Raw genomic sequence first — 16,326 nt, forward strand, 5'->3', positions numbered from 1 at the left:
CAATTTATCTTTCTACAATGGTCCTTACTTTTTTTTTCACAATATAACTTCCCATTAAGGAACAGAACATATGAAAAATAACAAAACATTCACAAAATTATTCACAGAGGCATGGCTGGTAGAGCCACTGCTTCACAGCGCCAGAGACCTAGGTTCAATCCTGACCTCAGGTGCTATCTGTGTGGAGTTCTCTGTGACCGTGTAGGTTTCCTCCGAGAGCTCAGTTTCCTCCCACATCCCAAGGATGTGAGATCCAATAAATTAATTGGCCACTGTAAATTGTCCCTAGTGTGCCGGTGAGTGGTAGAATCTGGGGCATTAACAGAAATGGATCCCTTTCTGTGCTGTCTCTCTCCAGACATGGTCGAATATCAAAAATGCGCTGGGAAAAAGTCTTTACCCACTCCAAATTTTATTCAGAAAAGAGTCAACAAATCACTGATAAAGCAGAAATACTATCTATTCGATACTGTGAGTGTTAAGCCGTGAATTTTTTTTAACGAAGTATTTCAATTTGATAACTCTTTTTCCGATGAGATGTAAAATCTTACCTGCTGTAAGCTAAGTATAAGGGTCTTTGCACACTGAATTTTGTCCGTTTGTCTGCACTTGCTCATAGTTTCTTTGATGATATCACCGTAATCATTGTAATACTAAAGAAAAAAAATGATTTTACAATGTATTATGGATTAATTCATTATTGGATAATTATAGAGTAATATGAATTTGAATAGAATTTACAACTTCTAAATGATCACTGAATAGAACTTAACAATATTAAACATTTTTATTTTAGTAAGCATTTATTATTCCCCAAGAAATGCTAACAAGGAGCAAATAGCAATGAAATATCCTCACACGTAAACCAATACACTAAACAGTTAGGACCTAGATATTCCATCTGAACAGTTTCAAGTTGATTTTTCAAAGCATATGATACTCTCCTGACTTAACTTTGCCAAAAACAGGTACTTGTAACATCCTGAATTTCCTTACGTATATTGAAATAAAGTTTTCCCTTTCCTTTCAAGTGTTAACAACTCAGTTGCATGCAACAGTTTACATGAGTTCCAGTTCAGAAAATGTTGAAAATGTTTACCTTCATGTACTGCTTAAAAATATCTGCAGCCGTATTCATGTCCACCACATTATATACAATTAATTTACAGAAAGCTGCAAGAAGGTTCCTCCTTTTATGTAAAGCTTCAATTTTACCAGCTTCATCATCTTGATGTCCATCTGCAAAATACAATAATTAATAACCAAAGATTAGCAGTGAAGAAGTTGGAAGTCAAAGTCTGTTAGCTATTCTGGATTGTGCAGAAATCTCCTGTAAGGGAAGATGGATCTCCAAATACTGTTTCCAGTAATCCAATACTACAGTAAAAACTCATTAGTTAAAATAGCCTACTGCTGCCACAAGCAGTTCATCTTTGCTTGGAGACATCAAGCACTGTTATGACAAGAATACATCCCTTGCTCAGTAACATCACTACTTGTCTGACAGATGTTGCTCACCTCCCTAACCTATACCAGTCACCAATGACTTGGATCCATGTGTAGATCATCAGGATAAAGAGTAAGCTCTTGCTCTCCAACAACAAGCTCCTTCCCCCTCCACCCACTTCCACTCACATTTACAACAGTAAGTATTTACAGATCACCTCTTTAAAACTGATCCCAAGATGTTGCACATGGATGGTATGAAACAAAATCTGCCACATACACCCAGGTAAATTTCGGAACTGATACTTGACTCAATCAAATTGACACCATTGCATTCCCTGCTTAATGGATGTAAGTCATTGCTGGCAAATGAAGATGATATAAACAGGACAGACAAGTACATAAATGGGAGTAAAGAAAATTTGAGAGGGGAAAAGCATATGATTCGGCCAAGCTAGGGTGAAGAGGGACCAATCTGTGGTTGTGGGGAAAGTGGGAGGTTGGTGGTTAAGGCATGAAGGAAAAAGAGACAACTTAAAACTGGTGGAACAAATGGAATGAGCGGCAAGTTGACAAGGAGAGCAAGTCAAAATGATGGGCTTGCATGAGAAGCAGCACTTCTTGCACAGCTGGATATAGCATTAGAAGCAAGAATACGGTTGGTGGATCCATTATTGAGAGAGGCAGCCTATAAAAGGCTTAGGTAAAACCTAAAGTCAGCACTCTGAGTACACAGTGAAAAACTGTTCAAACTGATTGATAAACAGGAATAACAGAATAGAGATTCATGAATATCAGTGAACATCACAACTTCAATTCGGTATCAACGGAAGCAAATTATCCCATTTTCCTTCTTCCTATGAATCCCCTCTTGATCTTATGTTTGCTGTTTTTCTACTCCCAGATTCTGGTCCTTCAGCTGCTCACATCCTTCCCACTGATGTTAGTCTTATGCTATGTTTATTCTTTCCTAATCATTATTCTTTTCATTTTTCCTCCACAATCCTAGTCCTTCTTCTAATCAAAGCCCACAAGGCAATCTGCTCCCAAATTTTTACCTTACCCAGATGTTCATTATTATACAAGAACAAACACACATTTTCCCTACCCAAAATTCACAGACATTTTCCAACATACGTTATCAGATAGTGATCAGAAGCTGTATCCTTGGATGGTATTCTCCCTCTGGAACTCTGGATTAGATTTTATCACTTTTAACCAAGCTAACCAGTTAATGACCAGAAAGGTTAATCTCCTGGACAGTGTTGCTTGCATTCCAGGAAAAAAGATGAGTATACATTTCACTACTGCAACTTGCATTGCTTACATTCTATATCTGTATGGGGGACTTTTAACATGTTAGGTTCTGGGACAAAATCATAAGCAAAGATGGGTTAAACTCTTAGAATTAGATATAATAAACTTTTCTAAGTGTGGACAAGCATCACACAGGTAAACCTCCAAAACTGAAAGATCTCTAACCTAAAATTTGCTTGTTTCACTCTAAAGATGCTGCCGGAGCTGTTTGGTATTTCCAGCATTTCTACTCTTAGTTCTGCTCATGAACCTATGTTTTTCTTCATTAGTTTCTCCTTCTACTTTTGTTCTATTACATTAATATAGAAATGCACAACTTCACCGGTCAGTCATATCCAGAGCTATCAAACTTTAAGTAAATGGACCAGGTTCAAGACAAATTAGTGCACCCAATGACAATTCTGTAAATACAATGAGAATAAGCTTTACCATTATCTCCCTTCCATTCCCAACCATCAAGGATCAATACAAGAGTTTACAGAGAAGCTAAGATTTCAGTAACACTGAATGCCTGCTTCAGTAAGTTCCACTTATTATTCAAACTTATTCAATAAATTGTAATGGCAAAGAGGCTATCAAGGTAAAAAGCTGAATTAATTACCATTCTACCATAGAGAGAAATGACACACTCACCTGTACTATGGCTGTCTTCATCCTGGTCAATAAATACATGGTCCAAGATGAAGCTGAGTAACTCTGACTGCAGACATGAATCTGGAGTGTAAACCAGAGGTTCCAGAACTTCACGTCCACCTGTCATAATCTGGTGACTAAAAATCATCAGAATATCACACAAGATAGTGAAAGCCTACAAAACAAAATAGAAATGATTACTGAAAGTTACTGAGCCTACTGTGATAGGAATGTCATTGCACCAATTAAATGTATCTTTTACTGCGTTTGTCAGAGGGAGTAAAGTTTACAAATATTTTAACTAAATTTTCTTAAGTAATATTCATGTGTGTCTTTCTACCTTCAGGTTAATTATACTACACAATGTAAAGCTAGTTTATTTCTTAGTGTGGGGATCTGCTGAGTATTTCCAAATTCAGTTCTGACTTCATAGCACTGGACCAATTCCAGATATGTGGGAAATCAAAATGGCAGAATCCCACAGAAAATAAAAAAAAAGCAAACTCCAATAAGTTAGGAGGAATGTTGCTTCTAAAGACATATGTCTTCTGCTCCCGGCAGGTTTGAGAACATACTCTTAGAAACAGCATTATGTGATCTATTGCAATTATTATCACAGCATGAAAAAGCTGTGACCTACAAGTTAGTTAAATTAAATATTCTTAAACAGTCTCTAAAAATAGTTTGAAATTACTTTTAACAATTCTGCAACATACGTGGATGCCATTCTATCTATTGTGCATCTTATATTTTTGGGATGAGTCTAAAACAAACCCCACGGTCGTGTCCTCTCTGACCACTCAACCTGAATCTGTCCGTTTTTAAGTTTGACATAATCAATGTCTGCACAATACTGCATTACAGGGTGTTGTGTTCCTGGACAACAGGCCATAATGTGATGTTCTGTACTGCAAAGCCATCAAGAAACACAAGTTGAAAAAAGTGTTGATGTATTTACTTTCTTTTTACACAAAATCTGTGATAGCGAATTTTATTCCATATCTCAAATTTTTGGGTACTGATTTGTTAATTCTGTAAAAGGTGAATTTCCAATAATATTGGGGTTGCCTATATCCTGTGGCTTAACCATTTTTAAGTAGTGTCACTGCTTCCTATATCTTGCAGTCTTTTGCTATATATATCATAGTATTTTGATATTTGCCTATCTGAACTCTCTCAGCCAAAAACTTCCCAAATGACCAGCAATCATTCTTCCTTCTCACTGTCTGGGAAAGACCTCATAGCCATACATTTTGGTCATCAGCATCTCCTAAGAAAATAACAAACAGGAATAGGAGCAGGTATACAGCTTCTTATGCCTGCTCTGCCTTCCAATAAAATGTGGCTGTTCTGACCTTGGCTCCACTTTCTTACTTGTTTACCATATCCCACACTTAAGCTGCAGACTTGGTCTATATTAGCCTTCAACATACTCTCTTCACGGCAATATCTAAATGGTTGAATTAAACATCCTGGTTTAACTACACGTTGCCCTTGGTTGGCTTATGTTTTTAATTAAAAAAGTATATTGTTGGGTGGCCGCATTTCCGACTCACGAACAGTTTCCAAACTTACGAACAGTTTCCGAACTTAATAACTGAACGTCATTGTGAAAATGACCCATCCACGCTGATTACCTGCCACGTCATGAACATTTATCTTATGTGGTAATCTTTTATGTGGCACTCTCAAGTTCCTTTTGGAAATAAAAGTACACTGATTCCCTTCATCCATTCTTCTCCTTACATTGTCAAGAGACTTGAATAAAACTCTCAAACAGAATTCATCTTTCATAAAACTATGTTAACTGTTCAAAATGTCCTGTGACTATTTCATTAACCATGGATTCTGGCACTTTGTCTATGACACATTACTTTAGCTGGCCTTCAGATTCTGGCTTGTTGGTTTCCCTTCTTTCTAATGCAGAGCCACAACATTTGTGGTTTCCTAATTAGCTGGGATCTTTCTAGAATTGAGGGAAAATCACAACCAATGTGTCCACTTTCTCATATCCGTTTGTTTCAAGACTGCAGTTTGCTAGCTATGACTTCCAGGGGACTTTTCCACCCTTAAATACAATAGTTTGCCCAGGAGCTTTGCTTTAATGTTCCTCTCTTCCTTCTGCTGTTGGATTTTCTACTATTATTGGCATGCTTTTAGTGCATTCTACTGTGAAGAGCAGAAAATATTTACTCAAAGCTTTTGTCCATATTACCTATATATCATTAAGAGTGTCAGTAGATCTACCATTGACCCTGGTGGACATGAATTACACCTCTTGTCATCCAAGCAATAAGCTAAATTCAGACCTTTCTGTTTTCTATTAATCAATCAAAATGTGTTTCTGTTGATGGGCACGTTCCTGTTTTTTCTGGAAGCCACCTTTTGTTTTAAAAGATTATCTTCCGAGACTTGCATGTGCCTATAAACCTACAGATATATAATTCTTAATATATTCTATTTTCCACAGTACTACCCATAATGAATTTTATGCAATTCTTCACCATCTCTCTTTTAGTATCACACATGTATTCTCTCCCCCATCCATTATCTCTTTTATCTCAATACTGAAGGGGAAAATACAGATCTGAAAATACTACTATTATAATTTCATCTTATTTAAATACTTATACATTAACTTTGCATATTCTATTAAAATGCAATTATCATCTGCTACAGGGGATAGCATTTACAGAAGAACTTTAATGTCACTATGACATAGTTGCTGGAATTTGAATTTACTGCTTCTATAAATAAAGATGCATATAGTTGCAAGTTCTTAATTTGTCCATTATTGGCAGGCAATAGCCAAAATTTACATGTCAAATATACTTAATTTCATGAGGATTATGAGGTTAGTATAAATGTCTAATTCAGCTATTACTGATTTCTAAATTCCAGGTGACATGTTTTCAGAAACTAATGATAATTATATCATTAATAGAAATAAAATGAACATGGTACATATTATACACAAAATGCTGGAGGAACTCAGCAGGTCAGGCAGCATCTATGGAGGGAAGTAAACAGCTGACATTTTGGGTTGAGAGCCTTCATCAGGACTGGAAAGGAAGAGGGCAGAATTCTGGCTTGAAGGGTCTCAATCCAAAATGTCAACTGTTTACACTTCCCTCCATTGATGCTGGCTGACCTGCTGAGTTCCTCCAGCATTTTGTGTGTGTTGCTCCAGATTCCAGCATCTGCAGAATCTCTTGTGACTCTAAGCACAAATGCTGTAATATGCATGGGCAGGAAATTTAAGTTGACCTGGGAGCAAAAAGTCTTCTGAAATCTCTCAAAGCAAGCTGCTATTAAGATCTCTCCAAGTGTGAATGCATGAAGCTTATGAAGACTAATGTGATTTCTGAAGAGGTTAAATGCATTTGCAGGTGATTAGATCATGGAGTTCCAATAAGAAAAAAACTCAAGCTGATAACAGGATTCTTGCTTGAGGTCACATAAAAGGTTCAATAACAAAAACTGAAGCTGTAAAAAATTTTTATTTCACAAATTATCTGAAATAAATAAAAGTTAAACTTGGAGTGAACAAAATAGAGTGAACACCCCGCTCCAATGTTATCTATTACTGACCACTAATTGTAAAAAGCTGTGCTGTCAATCACTGTCTTGGCAAATGGCCAATGAGAACGATGAAAATACACAGTTACTTTCATGGTTAAGATGTGGTTCCTGTTACCTGTTCTTTAACAGCTGTATTAACATTGGTCAGGTAGCGCTGACAGATCTGGCAGAAGGCTCGCATTTGTTTTCGGAGCATTATTAATTGTTCCTAAAAAGAAAATGTATGGGTTATCAATATTATCAATAGTATCTGCTGTGGAGACATTATCAACCACCTTTAAGAAACAAGTTTTCATAGCAGAATTTTCATCCATGATATCAATGTACATTCTTAGAAATGCTGCAGGTTCATATGAAGAATCATTCACAAATAATTAAAAATCATTTAAGCAATTTAAAGTTAAAATGCACATTAAAAATAAATCACTTAAAAATATACATAATTAACTTTGAAGCATTAAAAAAAGATCTCAATTTATATGCACTTTTTCTGTTTGCAGCTGTTCCTATCTTACAAATGAATTGCCTCACTAAACCTGTGCCAGATTGATCGTGGCACAGATCCAGTGGTCAGATTCTCCAACTATAGAACTGGGGAATTCAGCAGTTTCAATACTCTGGTTCCAATGCTGGAGTACAGTACCGCCAGGGATGTGCCGACACCATCCAACCAGTGCCTAGGATTTATTTTTTCGTGCAAGAGCTCAGAATTTGCAGGGGTAAATGTCAGGAGGCTGGCAGAGAACTGCTGCCAGTTTCCAGTAAATTTTGACCAAATGACAAGAAATTCAAAGAATGAACATTGAGGCTGCATCACTGTAGTATTCAACTGCTTTGTTTTCTTAATTCAGCATTCAAACCACTGATCTATCCCATGCATTCAGTGTGTGAAAAACTTACTAGACATTGATGAAAACTTCTCCTCCATTATATTGCTGCACATTTTTCCTACTTTACCCTTTCTATAACTTAATTATCTTGAATATCTTTATCAGGTCATCTTTTAAGATGGAAAGTCCAACTCTTTAGTGCCACGAAACTGCCTCATTTTGTTTCCTGCACTGCCTTTCATACGCAAATCTCCCTGATATCTTGCTGACCTGAACTGAGCAAGGAGATCAATCTATGCCCTGACCCTAATACTACATAGCTTAGTCCTATGAAAAATGCGCACTCCATAAATGTGTTACCTCGATAAATTCTAAACTTGTTGTATAAAAAGTCATAACTGTCATATTATTGAGCAACTAGTCTGTAACACTCAAGTTCAGCACATGAAATTAAAATACATTAGAAAATTAATAGAAAAAGTTTCATATATATTTACGAATACAAAAGCATTATTAAACACTATTATTACAATGTTTATTCTCTCAAAAAAAAGGAGCGAGTAAACACAGTAATAATAGGTTTGAAATTTTAGGGGTCCCCATTCCACAATAAAATTTGCTGGTTAGGACAAGTACCAAGAAGCAACCAAAGGCAGGACTTGTCATTTTCAAAGGAACTACTGGAACAACTGGACTAAGTCCCTACATGCATCATGTGTGCCCACTCGAACTGCCAAATGGAAAATCAGTAGAGTATATTGTCAGTCCATATAAATTCTGAGGAAGATAAAATTTTTTGAAGTTTCCTTCATGGAAATGATATTCTGAATTTGAAGATAACCAAGCAACCCTCTCTGAGATTAATTAGCCAAACTTGTTTGCAAGAAGCAAACTACAGCTTGTATTAGGGATCTGAAATAAAACAAAATACAAGAAATTCTCAGCAGCTGATGCAGTATCAGTGCAGTGAGGAGCAGCTATTTCCAATTCTGGTAACAGGTCACTAACCTAAAAAATTTAACTGTTTCATTCACTATAGATATACCTAACCTGCTAGTATTCCCCAAATGCTCTCTATCATTCAACCTGATTGGAGAATTCTTTGCATCACATGGATCAGGCTGGGTTAGACAACTGCAAAACGAACAGAGTCTTCTGGAGTGGCATGTGAATATTTATAATTTCGATTAAAGCTCTCTTATTATCAATTGGGATTTGGGACACTATTTGAAAAGGGAGGAAACCTAGAAACTTGTATCCTTTTGCCACACTGGAAATTTGAGACTCTAAAAATTAAAAAATTTCAGTACATTTATTAATATGGAAATTCATTTAATTTTGTTTTTGCATACCTTTGTTGAACTGCCTTCAGAAACAGTCGCTAGGTTCCAAAGGATTACATAGTGAGTGCACTGGAGTGCATGTACAACAATCTAAAAAGCAAAAATAAATTTCATATTTTCAGTTTATAGATACAAGTTAGCAATTCAGACATAAAAAGCACACTGAAGTAACTATTATTTGAAACAAATACCTGTTCTGGCATATCCCCATTTTCAGTACCAATCTTCAGCAGTTTGTAATTACTGCCAAACAAGTCCCATCTCGTAAGATCGTGAGCACTGAAAAAGCAATAATTTTTAAGGTGATCATTAAGTTACGCAAAGACACTCGAAACAACAAATGCATTTGGTTGCAGGTGCATGGAAGAAAAATAAAAGGACAGATGCTCTATGAAGGAGTTAGAAAATAGACCAGAGGAATGAGTGCAAAGAAAACAGAAAATAGCACTATGGGGAACTAAAATATTTGCTTCTTAAGCAAAATTATGCTTTTCTTGTTTGGTTTTAAAACATTTTTCTTTACATTTTAATTACAGAGTAGCTAGAGCACAGAAATAGGTCTTTTGGCCAACTCTGTTTTTATGCTTTCTACGGGCCACCACCAACATCTTAGTTTACATCAACCATTCACAGATCTGCCTGTTCCTTTATAGCTCCTACTTAATTAGCTATTCCCTAAATGCATTTTTTTCTACACTTCTCAATTACTGCACATAAACATGGAGTCCAGAAACATCTAATATTCTTGTTTGAGGCCATCTTATGTTCTCTAGGTTTGGAAGCCCCAATATGTGGCAAAATCTTTCTCAATTAAGACTTAACCAGGCCATCTTGTAGGTTTCTCTTTTCAAGATCATGTAAGTCTGTCCAGATTTTCCTGATAGTTATGATAAGGCATTTCCAGCAGCATCCTTGTAAATTCATTCCTTACGTACTCTTTCTACAATGAGGCAAAACAACAAAAGTATTGGTTTATTATTGTCACATGTACCGAGATACAGTGAAAAGCTTTTGTTTGCATGCCATCCAGACAAATCATTGCTTACAATAAGTACTTTGAGGTAGTATAAAGAAAACAGAATGCAGAATATAGTGTTACTGTTACAGATATCCAAGTTTTCCAGTGGGTGTACATTTTACTGAAGATTCATCCGTAAACTGCGCACTTTTGATCACGAAGTCCTGTCTGCATTTCTAATAGTTCTATATTTTGCATTGAAAGAATTCTTGACATTATGCCAGGGAAAGCCTTTTTCGCAATTTAGTGCCCTCATGCTGATTGGTTAACTTACAAATCATCCTAAGGTACCCAATTATAATTGCAAAGATTAGCAGCAGGCCAGAAGATTGGCAAGATGTTAACACCAAAGGATCACTAATAAGAGGGAACAAACTGAAGCAAGTAAACTAGCAAGAAATGTAAAAACATAAGGTAACAGCTTCAGCAAGCATACAAGAGAATAACTGAACTTTTGTATATTAGATGAGACTGAGGAATTAATCATCAGAAATAGGAAAATTGCAGAGATTTGATCAAATATTTTGCATCTATCTTCACTGTAGCAGATACAAAAAGCATTCCAATAATAGATGATGATCGAGGGCAAAGAGGAGTAAGGAACTTAAAAAAAATACCATGCAAACTTATTGGAATAAAGACCCAGCAACTGATGGTCTTTTGGCTGCAGATGGTGTACTTGTCGTTTGTGATCTTCCAAAATTACCTTTTTAAAGAGAGAAACCCTGAAGATTGGAAAAGAACAAACATAATGGCTCTATTCAGGAAAGAAGGTAAATGGATGACAAGAAACTACAGGCAAAAAAGGGAGGGTTTAAACTAGTTTGGCAGGGGGATGGGAACCAGAGTGATAGGTCAGAGGTTGGTACATTTAGTGTACAAGTAGATGCAGAGTGTAGAAAGACTGAGGAAGGACAGGCATTTGAAAGGACAAAATTGCAGTCAGTTGGATGGGCTGAAATGTGTCTACTTTAACGTGAGAAGTATCAGGAACAAGAGTGATGAACAGAGCATGGGTAAGTATGTGGAACTATGATGTGGTGGCCATGACAGAGACTTGGCTGTCGCAAGGGCAGGAATGGCTGCTGGATATTCCAGGGTTCAGGTGTTTCAAAAGGGACAGGGACGGAGGTAAAACAGGTGGGGGAGTGTCTCTGCTGATCAGGGACAGGGTCACAGCTGTAGATAGGGAGGATGTCCTGGAAGGATCATCTATCGAGTCAGTGTGGGTGGAAGTCAGAAACAAGAAGGGAGCAATCACTCTATTGGGAGCATACTACAGACACCCCAATAGCAGCAGAGACACTGAGGAGCAGATCGGGAGGCAGATTTTGTAGAGGTGCAAAAATAACAGGGTTGTTGTCATGGGTGATTTCAATTTCCCTAATATTGATTGGCACCTCCTTAGTGTAAAGGGGATAGATGGGGCGGAGTTTGTTAGGTGTCCAGGAAGGATTCCTGACACAGTATGTGGACAGGCCGACTTGAGGAGAGGTCATTCTGGACTGGTACTAGGCAATGAGCCTGATCAGGTTTCAGATCTCTCAGTGGGGTGGAAGAGCGTTTTGGAGATAGTGACCATAACTCCTTGACCTTTACCATAGCCTTGGAGAGGGATAAGAGCAGACGATATGGGGAAGTATTTAAATGGGGGAGGGGGAATTATGATGCTATTAGGCAGGAACTTGGGAGCGTAGATTGGGAACAGACGTTCTTGGAGAAGTGCACGGTGAAAATGTGGAGGTTGTTTAGAGAGTACTTGCATGGGATTCTGGATAGGTTTGTCCCATTGATGCAGGGTAAGGATGGTAGAGTGAAGGAACCGTGGTTAACAAGAGATGTCGAATATCTTGTTAAGAGGAAGAAAGGAGCTTACCTGAGGCTTAAAAAGCATGGATCAGACAGGGCTCTGGAGAGTTACAAGGTAGCCAGGAGGGAGCTTAAGAATGGGCTTAGGAGAGCTACAAGGGGGCATGACAAGTCCTTGACGAGTAGGATCAAGTAAAACCACAAGGCTTTCTACACGTATGTGAAGAATAGGAGGATGACTAGAGTGAGGGTAGGACCGATCAAGGATAAAAGAGGAAACATTTGCCTGGAGTCGGAAGAGGTAGGGGAGGTCCTTAATGGATACTTTGCTTCAGTGTTCACCAGACAGAGAGACCTTGACGTTTGTGAGGATGGCGTACGACAGGGTGATATGCTAGGGAATGTTGATGTGAGGGAAGAGGACGTGCTGGAACTTTTGGAAAACATTAGGATAGATAAGTCACCGGGGCCAGACGGGATATATCCAAGGTTATTACAGGAAGCTAGGGAAGAGATTGACGCGCCTTTGGCGACGATCTTTGCATCCTCACTGGCCACAGGAGTAGTACCAGATGATTGGAGGGTGGCAAATGTTGTTCCTTGGTTAAAGGAAGGGAACAGGGATAACCCTGGGAATAACAGACCAGTGAGTCTTACTTCAGTGGTGGGCAAATTATTGGAGAAGATTCTTAGAGACAAGATTTATGGGCATTTGGAGAAGCAAAGGCTGATTATGGGCAGTCAGCATGGCTTTGTGAGGGGCAGGTCGTGCCTCACGAGCCTGATTGAGCTCTTTGAGGATGTGACAAAGCACATTGATGAAGACAGAGCAGTGGATGTAGTGTACATGTATTTTAGTAAGGCATGGAAGATTCATTCAGAAAGTCAGGAGGTATGGGATCCAGGGAAACTTGGCTGTGTGGATTCAGAATTGGCTTGCTCATAGAAGACAGAGAGTGGTGGTAGATGGTGCGTATTCTGCCTGGAGGTCGACGACCAGTGGTGTTCCGCAGGGACCCCTGCTCTTTGTAATTTTTATAAATGACTTGGATGAGGATGTGGAAAGGTGGGTTAGTAAGTTTGCTTATGATACAAAGGTTGGTGGTGTTGTGGATAGTGTGGAAGGTTGCACCAGAATGCAGACCTGGGCTGAGAAGTGGCAGATGGAGTTCAACCCAGAAATGTGTGAAGTGATACACTTCGGGAGATCGAATTTGAAGGCAGAATACAAGGTTAATGGTAGGACTCTTAGCAGTGTGGAGGAACAGAGGGAGCTTGGGGTCCACATACATAGATCCCTCAAGGTTGCCATGCAGGTTGATAGGGTTGTTAAGAAGGTGCACGGTGTGTTGGCCTTCATTAGTCGGGGTATTCAGTTCAAGAGTCGCGAGGTAATGTGGCAGCTCTATAGAACTGCCACATTATAATGGTTGCCTCACTATAGGAAGAACGTGGAAGCTTTAGAGAGAGTGCAGAGGTGATTTACCAGGATGCTGCCTGGAATGGAGAGTATGTCTTATGAGGATAGGTTTAGTGAGCTCGGGCTTTTCTGTTTGGAGAGGAGGAGGATGAGAGGTGACTTGACAGAGGTGTACAAGATGATAAGAGGCAGAGATTGAGTGGATAGTCAAAGACTTTTTCCCCAGGGCGACAATGGCCAACACGAGGGGGCATAATTTTAAGGTGATAGGAGGAAGATATGGTGGGTGCATGAAACGCACTGCCGGCAGAGGTTGTGGGGGCAGCTACATTAAGGGCATTTAAGAGACTCTTAGACAGCCACATGAATGATAGAGAAATGGAGGATGACGTGGGAGGGAAGAGTTAGATAGATCTTAGAGCAGAATAAAATGTCGGCACAACATTGTGGGCCGAAGGGCCTGTACTGTGCTGTAATATTGTGTTCTATTATTAGATATAATCATCAAAGTGGGTAAAGTGATTACTGAGGATGTAGTGTCCTTATGCTTTTCAAAAGGTTTCATGTAAGATGAGGTTACCACACGAGGTAAGAGCCAAGGGAGTTGGGGACATCAGATTAGCTTGGATAGAAGATTGGCTAAGAGAAGGTCGAGCTGATATAAATGGGTCATTTCCAAGTTAGCAAGCTGCAACTAGTGGGGTGCTACAGGGAACTGCACTGGGGATTTAACTGTTTATAATTTGCATTAATGATTGAGATGAAAGGACCAAATGTATTGTAATTAAATTTGCTTACAGCACAAAAGGTCTTCAAAAGGAATAGCGACGGGTTGTGAATTGGCAACAATCTGGCAGATGTAGTATAATGTAGGGAAATGAGATTGCCAGAATAGAAAAGCAGGATAGAGATACACAGTAGTGTAGTGGTTAGTGTAACACTATTACAGTGCCAGCTACCCGGGTTCACTTCCGGCTGCTGCCTGTAAGGAGTTTCTACGTTCTCCCCACGTCTGCGTGGGTTTCCTCCAGGTGCTCCAGTTTCCTCCCACATTCTAAAGATGTATGCGTTAGGAAGTTGTGGGCATGCTATGTTGGCACTGGAAGCTTGGTGACACTTGCGGGCTGCCCCCAAAACCCTCTACGCAAAAGAAATATTTCACTGCGTGTTTCTATGCACATGTGACTAATAAAGATATCTAAAATCTAGATTAGGTGGATAGAAACTGCAAATTGGTACTGCCCTCAAATATGAAATATTAACCAATCTTAAGATGCAGAAAGTAATTAGAAATGAAAGGGAAATGTTGGCCTTTGTTGTAAGGTTGACTCATTACAAAAAGCAGTCTTGTTACATCTGCTCAGGTGCACTGAAACTTTGAAGCACTGTGTACAACTTTTTAAAAAGAACCTGCCCCTTGGTCGCTACCCTGGGAATCCTTCTCAGAATTTAATATTTACATTTCCATTTGAATGAATAGCTGTGAAGAAGCAGTAAAATAACACAGGATTTCTCACTTGGCTTCCTTTCAGTCCAAGAAATATCTGTGTTCAGATACAGAAAGAACAGCACATTTCAGGTTGCTCAACAGTTCCAGTGACTTCTTTGAGCACTGAACTCCAACAGTAAAAGCACGGTACTGTGGACTAAACACAGCACTGAAAATAGATGGAACACCTCAGGAACCTGCTTTGGTTTTACAGATCCTGTTCAAAGTCACCGTAAGGTTAAGGCCATCTGGAGATTATGGCCCTATTGCATAATCTGGGATACAATGTGGAACAGTCTCCCATTCTCAGACTGAAATTTGGAAGGGTTAAGTAATTATATAAAAAAAAATAGGGAATTAGGCCAACCCTTTCCAATTTATTTTGTAAAATAGGTTAATTATATAATGGTATGTTAAGAATTCCATTTAAAATCCAATCATCTCAACATTTACTATGCACCATCATCTAAAGTGATATATTTGAAAGACCCATTTTCAAAAATAGGACCTTTTTCCAGAAACCAAAACAATAAACAGCTTCAGCTTATAAAAAAATTCCTTTACATCATACAATTACGAATTCAAGGAAATAAAACGAAGCTAAGTTATGAGTGAGTAAGTTTGTGTTCTGTGTAAAAAAAATTCTAACGTGATTTCCCTTTCATAAATCCATGTTCACTCCACCCAAATTCATGATTATTTTCTAACCAGTCTTGTTGCCACTTCCTGAATATCAGATTTAACACTTTTCCCTATGACTGATGTTAGGCTTACGTTTGAAGTTGCATATTTTCCCTCTCTGACCTTACATTTGTTACCTTCCAATCTGTCAGAACTGTCCGAGAAACTATGGAATTTTGTATTAAAAAGTATCAAAATATTGATTCTGAAAAACAGGATAAACTACAATATTTGCAGTCTTAAAATTCTTAAAACTACATTTAAGCTCCTCCGCTGCAAAATGATGCTTCTAACATCTGCTGACCTGCCAATCAAATAAAATTAGTTTTCACATCACTGATCTATCAAAGTTAGATCATCATTCATTTTTCAAATGCAAATCGATTCTGCACATGGCACAAGGTTTTGACTTGCTGAAAAATTTGCACTCTCTCACGTCAAGAATAGCATATTTATAAACTAAACAGCATGGGCATCAACATATACAAACAGTCCTTACTTGTGAAAAGCAGTGATCCTTTTCAATGTGGACAAGACCTGGTAAGCATCATCTTCATCAAGTTCTTCATCCTGTTCCGGTATCAACATTTAGTCAACGCATGTACCAAAATGCTCATCATGCTCTATTTGCTCATATCATGCCAGTCCAAACTACATACTGAGTATCGATCCTACATATAATAAATTTTTCTTTGTTATCACCCCTCTCCCAATCCAATCCTTCCACCGTCCTGATGCAGAATCTTGACCCAAATCGA

At 38.4% G+C, this 16,326-nt stretch overlaps 1 protein-coding gene across 6 annotated transcripts in view; it reads right to left on the bottom strand.

Annotated features, from left to right (window-relative positions):
• Window positions 1–16,326, bottom strand: part of stag2b (stromal antigen 2b) — a 122,240-nt gene that overhangs the window by 16,854 nt on the left and 89,060 nt on the right. For all 6 annotated transcript variants that reach the window (XM_052020927.1, XM_052020925.1, XM_052020924.1 and 3 more), the window contains 7 exons: window positions 16,068–16,138; window positions 9,343–9,430; window positions 9,161–9,241; window positions 7,094–7,186; window positions 3,397–3,571; window positions 1,100–1,239; window positions 552–653 (listed from right to left, as the gene is read on the bottom strand). In XM_052020927.1, the coding sequence (XP_051876887.1) occupies window positions 552–653; window positions 1,100–1,239; window positions 3,397–3,571; window positions 7,094–7,186; window positions 9,161–9,241; window positions 9,343–9,430; window positions 16,068–16,138 (750 nt within the window). The remainder of the gene's footprint in view (window positions 1–551; window positions 654–1,099; window positions 1,240–3,396; window positions 3,572–7,093; window positions 7,187–9,160; window positions 9,242–9,342; window positions 9,431–16,067; window positions 16,139–16,326) is intronic.

The sequence above is a fragment of the Pristis pectinata genome, chromosome 8 (assembly GCF_009764475.1).
Source record: "Pristis pectinata isolate sPriPec2 chromosome 8, sPriPec2.1.pri, whole genome shotgun sequence".
Classification (NCBI taxonomy): domain Eukaryota; kingdom Metazoa; phylum Chordata; class Chondrichthyes; order Rhinopristiformes; family Pristidae; genus Pristis; species Pristis pectinata.